Source organism: Nicotiana tabacum, chromosome 23 (assembly GCF_000715075.1).
Source record: "Nicotiana tabacum cultivar K326 chromosome 23, ASM71507v2, whole genome shotgun sequence".
Taxonomy (NCBI): Eukaryota; Viridiplantae; Streptophyta; class Magnoliopsida; order Solanales; family Solanaceae; genus Nicotiana; species Nicotiana tabacum.
The window spans coordinates 71,259,817-71,266,871 of record NC_134102.1 but is presented as its reverse complement, the minus strand read 5'-3'; the positions used below and the strand labels follow the sequence as shown (position 1 = coordinate 71,266,871).

The 7,055-nt window shown below is 34.0% G+C and overlaps 1 protein-coding gene across 8 annotated transcripts; it reads left to right on the top strand.

Annotated features, from left to right (window-relative positions):
• The first annotated feature begins 3,085 nt into the window (after positions 1–3,085).
• On the top strand, positions 3,086–5,937 carry LOC107759384 (uncharacterized). Of its 8 annotated transcripts, none has more exons than XR_012706160.1 (5): positions 3,086–3,283; positions 3,594–3,861; positions 3,953–4,887; positions 4,958–5,042; positions 5,222–5,937. XR_012706160.1 is itself a non-coding variant. In XM_016577318.2 (3 exons), exons 2-3 carry the CDS (start codon positions 3,853–3,855, stop codon positions 4,802–4,804), a joined length of 861 nt encoding a protein of 286 aa, XP_016432804.2. In that variant the 5' UTR covers positions 3,086–3,283; positions 3,594–3,852; the 3' UTR covers positions 4,805–5,937. The 8 variants fall into 8 exon arrangements, 3 of the variants coding, with proteins under 3 accessions (XP_016432804.2, XP_016432803.2, XP_016432802.2); XR_012706159.1 differs by having other exon boundaries at positions 3,122–3,283; positions 3,580–3,861; XR_012706161.1 differs by lacking the exon at positions 4,958–5,042.
• Positions 5,938–7,055: the final 1,118 nt, after the last annotated feature.

The window sequence follows — 7,055 nt, the reverse complement described above, 5'->3', positions numbered from 1 at the left end:
ATCCTATAGGTTTAGGATTCAACAACTAATCTAGAATTTTAAAACTAAAATAATTCAGAATTAGGAGTTGAATACTTTTATAAAAGAGCAAGCATTTGTTATTCTTATCATAAACTTTTAATAGTATCACCATCTGTGGTATGTGGAGGTGAACTTGCTTGTGATTTGAGGTAATTTTCTAACCTTTAGTTTTTATTTTTGAAGTTATATAATAACATACGTATGTTTATTCTTGATAGACAATTGTGAATTAAAAAGTTGTCAATTATGGTTTTTGTTTATCATATCTCATATACTTTATCAATTTAAAAGTTGACCTATTTATAAATTTTACAAAGATTGTTAGAGTAATTGCATTCTGTAACAAAAAATTGATTAGGCATTCTAACTCTCAATTAAAGATCTTATTAATAATCATGTTAATTAAAGAATAGAGATTGACAATTGACGTCGACAAATTCATCCATTCAGGCAAACAATTTTCATTATCTCATGAAAAATGATTATTCCCGTTTGGACTATTTCCGGTCATCATAAATATTTCACGGAATACTAATTTGAAAGTGTGGTGTAAGATTTTTCTGTATCACTTATAATATAAAAATTTGCTAATTAATATAATTACCTTGCGCATGAAAATAATTTACAATATTATGTTTTGAAAGTTATATCACATTTATTGAATTTAGACAACTGTAGATAAATTACTCATAAATTTTTTTGCGTAAACCGTGCTGTTAGGAAATAAAATTTTCTAATATGCTCAATCCTTATTTTTAGTTCAATTATTTTGAGTCTATATTTGATATTAATTTGACCAACAAGGATTGTGGTGGAGTGGTAAGTACTTTTACATCCTTAATCAGATATCTCGAATTCGAGCCCTGTGTATGGAGTTACCTTTTTAAGGGAGCGATTACCCTCCAATATGGAATTTTTCAGCGCGAATCCGAATTTAGTCGGGGCCCCAATACAGGAGATACCAGGTGGTAAACCAAAAAAAATATTAATATGTAAATCTGTAAATAAACTTTTGTTTGGTATTATATAAAAAAAAATCTGTAAATAAACTGCACATAAACATTGGGCAAACTTTGAAGAATAATGGGGTATGCTGTCCAACTCATATGCACTAATTACTATATATTGTAACGTTGATGTATAAACTAATAAATTTTCCTAAATGTTCAATCCTTGAGGTGAAAAAAATTACTTATTACGAGTTCAAGTCTATAATGAAAATTTATTTTTTTATCAATATTATATGCATTTTTATTTATAGACGCATATGAGTAATGCAATTAAAGTGGAATTTTGTTATTGAATGAAGTTATAAACTTATTATGTTTCCTAATCTTAAGTTGTAGTGGAACTTACTATTATTATGTTGGAATTTTACATATGTTAAACTATTTTTTTTTTGGATTTTAAAATTGTGTTATATTCATGGTTCCAATTTACTTGTTTTAGTAGTATTGGCTCACACTGCATGTTGTTCATTTTTTTAGTTAGAATTGATAGATTAGTTTTGTCAAATATTTAAATAATGTTATGACATTATATTTATAAATATTAATTTATTTTATCAAACATGAATTCCATGATAATCTTACAAAACATATGTTTTTAGTTTTTGTAAGTATCTAAACTAAATATTATTAATTAGGAAAGACAGGATTAGCAATTGAAGGCTGATGATGCTTTCACGTCTCCACTGTAATGCACAATAACTAATAAGTAATTAATTCATTTAATAAATGAAATATGTAAACTTTTTGCCACTTTATAATTTATAATTAGAAAAATGCTCAAAAAAAAAAGAAAATAGCAATCCTCGCTTAACAACCTCTTCTATTCCCCGCTTTATATATATAGAGAGAGAAAGATTGTTAATTGATTACTTTACATGAAATACATTAAGACTATTTATTGTTACCGTTACTAAAAGGAACATTTTTACGATATTTTCTAACTATTATACTAGCATATTTTTTTAAGTGATCCCTACTAATACTGTAATGTTTAACTGTTATTATCCGCTAAGCTAACAACTCACTCCTCACTATTCATTTGCAAAGACATCAATTTACGGAGGCGGCGATGATTTCATTAGGTAGAGCATCCGGTTGACAATTCTAGTGAGCCCCGCATTACTTTGCGTGGGCAAAGCAACTACTATTTATTTGCTAGTGTCCTTTTTTTGACTATTATTTATTTGCGTGGGCAATAAGTATTTATTCAAAATTATAGACCTGTGACTAGTATTAAAATTCCTTATGGAGATGAGATAAAGGTAATATATGTGAAATATGAGAGTAAATCTTTAACCTACTAATTCGTTGTTTACTTCTTCAGCACTTTGCTTTAGTTATAACTAACAAAGGAAATGAGTGTTGTAGTGAAATAAGCACCTACGGCATACTTTATTGTCCAAAACAGTATCTTGAATGAAGTGAAAACTTTCACTTTATTAGTGGTAGTTAAGTTGATTAACTTTTTAATCTACTTTCTATCGCCAAGAAGGGAGAAGGTCTATTACTCTTGTATAGATCAGCTTTATCTTATTTTAAGGGGAAATGTTATTAGTAGCAGTGGGACTACACTGGTATATTGTAGTTTATTTTTCATAGCCAGGAGAAGAGAAGAATGTTCAGCCCAGAAAACCTACTCGCAATACAAACTAAACCATGTTAACAAGTATTGAGCCATAGGTAGTGATAAATACAAGAAGAATGTATATATATCTCATGGCCAATCCAAAATGATAATGGCAGAGACTCTGGTCCCCCTTTGGATTAGGTAGGATTTTCAACTACCATTCAACAAGGGGCTTAGGATTTTTCCATTTGGAAAATACCTTAAACCACCCCTAAAGTTGGCTCAGATTATTTGTGTCTTCCCCGAACTATGTCGGGTCCTAATTACCCCCCTATACTTGACTATATAAATTTAGAAACACCCCGAGCTCGTATAGCCTAATTCAGTGCATACACGCGTTGTCCACGTTGGAAATTTTATCTTATGTGTAGGACAAAGAAAATATTATTTTATTTTATATACACAAATCAAAATCAAAAAAAGAATTAAAATATAATATTAGGAATAGTCGATCATTCTCTCCAAACATAGTAGTCAGTACTCATCTTCTCTCTCTCTCTCTAGAACTTTCTCTCAAATCCTCTGAATGTTTTCCGATTGTTTGCCGATTATCTGCGATTTCTTCTCCAATTTTCAAGTGCTTCTCAACAGTTTTCTCCGTATATTCAAGTTGACATATCTAAAGGTTAGTGATTGAAACTTGATTTTTTTATTAGGGTTAAAATATGATAGAGTTGAATCTCGATAATAATTTCAATCTACTTTTAACAAATATAAATGGGGGCAGCAGGGAATGTGGCCCTATTTTTAATCCCCAACCACCAATAATTACTGCAGAACTAACTATAGATCTAGATCTAGGAGAAGATATTATCAATGCTGTCAATAATGATATACAAGGAGAAGATGTTGTCAATGGTAATGCAGAAAATTCAATACTTCATCTGAATCTGAATTTGAACTTTCTGATGACTATGGAAGTGATATTCATGAAGAACTTAGGGTTGAGAAACAAGATCTGGAGGCTTACAAGTGTAACAAGTGTATAAGAATGGATGGTTGTTTTCTGAAAGGAATATCTAAAGGCCAGTTACTTGTAGCAGTTGCTAAAGATGAAAACAACCAAATGCTTTCAATTGCATGGGATGGGCTGTTGTTTGAACTGAGAAAAATGATACATGGAGATGGTTTATGAGGATCTTGCAAGATGACCTATAACTTGGAGATGGAACTCAGGTCACTATAATCAGTGACATGCAAAAGGTATGACACTTTCTATTTCAGTATGATTCTGCTGATATTTTTTTAGAATCTTTTTTCTGCAGCTATTGATTATTTCAGTTTCTTTTTGCAGGGCTTGGTTAGTGCCGCCGAAGAAGTATTCCCAGCTTATGATCACAGAATGTGTGCAAGACATATTCTATCAAATTGGTCAAAGAAGTGGAGGGGGATTGAGAGAAGAAAGAAGTTCTGGAGTTGTGTTAGAGCAACATTTGAGGCCGAGCTTAAAACAAAGGTAGCTGAGTTAAATACATTGGGTCACAATATTGTTGAAGATATTATTTCATACAATAAAGAAAGATGGTGCAAAGTCTACTTCCAAGAATTCTTTAAATGTGACAGTGTGGATAATAATATGTCAGAAAGTTTCAATGCTTGGATATTGGGAGCTAGACACAAGACAATTGTGTCAATGCTAGAAGAAATTAGAGTCAAGGTCATGATTAAAATACCTAAGATGAGGGCATTTGCTGAAAATTGGGTGGACGCGATATCTCCAATGGCAATGAAGATATTCAACATTAATGTGGAGAAGTCAATGAAGTGTAAGATTCATTGGAATGGAGACAGTGGCTTTGAGATTAAGGAAGGTAAAACTAATTTTATTGTTCACCTGAAAAGAGGATACTGTAGCTGCAGGTCATGGCAACTGAAAGGCATTACATGTGCACATGCCATAACAACAATGCACAACAGGAGGATTGATGCATCTGAGTCAATTGCAACATGGTATAGAAAGGAGACCTATCTGCGGGTTTATTCAAACTTTATACAACATGTCCCCAATATGATAATATGGCTAGTTACCTCAAATCCAAAGATTGAGCCACCTGCAGTTCAAAAATGTCTGGTAGGCCAAAGAGAAATAGAAGAAAGGAGGAATGAGAAGTTAAAAACGCTGGTAAGTTATCCAAAATGGGAATAGCAATGGCATGCTCTATTTGTAAGTCCAATGAATATAATAAAAGTTGTCCCTCCAGGCCAACAGCCCCAACAGCAACATCAGAGGTAAAACTTATCTACATTACTTTACATTGAATTGTTGGATAGATTTTTTACTTAACTTGTTACCTTTTAGCATAATGCTTCCCAACAATCATCAACTGGAAGTACAAGGAAGAGAAGTGTTGTTGATACTCAAGAGGGAACTACAAACAGAGAAGGTAGTAAAGCGAGTATAACTAAGTATAAGAGGCTGAAAGTTAAAGGGCAAGGCGTATTTGTGTCTAAGACTGGTTATAGTTGTGTTAATATAAGTGATTCTACTACTTACTCTAACTTTATTGTTGCTACTATCTTTAGTTATGCTTCAGCGATCATAAAATATCTCTTTTAATTGCAGCAAGGTATGCCTAGTAGCAGAGTAATTTCCACAACTGCAGTGATGAATTCTGTAGAAGTTACAGGTGATATTAGATATAAGCCCAGCAAGTCCTTGAAGTGGAAAGGAAAGCAAGCTATTACTCAAAGAGAACTCTGTATACGGTCAAAACCGGTTTCGACTTTCGTATGATTAGTCAAGATTGGAACATAATGGACCGAAAGTCATCTTCATAATATCGGGATGAGATCCGAAGTCAGGTTATCGAGCTCAAATTTCTGGTTCCAATCGAATACCGATCTCGAAGTCATTACCGAGCTCGAATCCAAATCGAATTATGGTTCGAAGCGGCGTTCTCGAGTTTGAGAGCCAGAGACCGACCAATACCGAGCACAAGTCAATACCGGGCCCTGAGTCAATATCGAGCTCTAAATATGGAAACCAACCAATACCATGTCTGATCAAGATCGGGCCAAGAGACAAGAGCCGTTACAGTCGCACTAAGGGAGAGAATCTCGGCGAGAATTAGAAAAAAGTTAATCTATCATAGGTTCTCCACTATGTATTTTTAATGATATCCAAAGTAGGATCCCTCCACTATAAGAGGGATGGCTATTATTTCTGTAAGGGATCAAAAGAAAAAAGGCATTCATACACTCTCATATTCATATTATTGATATTCACAGAGAAGAACATACTGAGATTCATATAGAGATTATACTTTTTTGGTTTTTGTATATTGATTCATCTTGCTTGTTCATAAATCACTTTCTATTCAATTTGGTTCGTATTTCATTATTTACAGTCAATATTCGATATATTTTTACTTACTTTTCTGATTTGTGCCAAGTTATACCACGTACCCTTAGAACTACATATAAATTCAACTAACCCTTGTAAGAGTTCGACCAGGAACAGGGATGGATTATTCAACCCAAAGCCTTTAGGCCTGAAAGCACGCGTTGCACTCTTTTTTCCTTAGACCGATTTTATCCCAAATGGGTTTTTCAGCAAGGTTTTTAATGAGGCAACCATTAATTGTGCCAACTTAGAACAATTCAACAATATCCAAGGCCTCTTTACAATCAACCTCGAATACTGGGGGGCATTACCGTCGAATATATCAAGTTCGATCATCAAGTTCGATGCAAGGAAGTTACTTCATGACAACAGGGTTTCGATAGGAAAAGTTGTAAGAGCCAAATGGTCAAAACGAACCATGCTCGTGTAGTTTGCTCGATCCTTGGTACAAAACATGAACACATGTATAATGACATAAAGAGAAATTTCTCCATTACCTATATCTCATATCTCAGAATCCATCCTCTATTTCGTGATCTATTATGCAAACAGGCTTAAGGGACGACCATTACCCCATAAATCGGGGACTGCCAACCAAAAAATCAACAAGATCAAGCCCCACATAAGCCTAAGGGCTACATCACTCACATTACTTCGAGTTCGAGCAATCACTCACTCGACTACTAAGCCTAAGGGCTAATCTTGTTTCGAGTTCGAACAAACACTCACTCGACTATTAAAGCCTACGGGCTACATTACTTCGAGTTCGAGCAAACACTTACTCGACCTTAAAGCCTAAGGGCCACCTTATAAGGCCTACGGGCTACATTACTTCGAGTTCGAGCAAGCACTCATTCGACTACTAAGCCTAAGGGATAATCTTATTTCAAGTTCGAGCAATCACTCACTTGACCTTAAAGCCTAAGGGCTACCTTATAAGGCCTACGGGTTACATTACTTTGAGTTCGAGCAAACACTCACTCGACCTTAAAGCCTAAGAGCTACCTTATAAGGTCTACGAGCTACATTACTTTGAGTTCGAGCAAGCACTCAC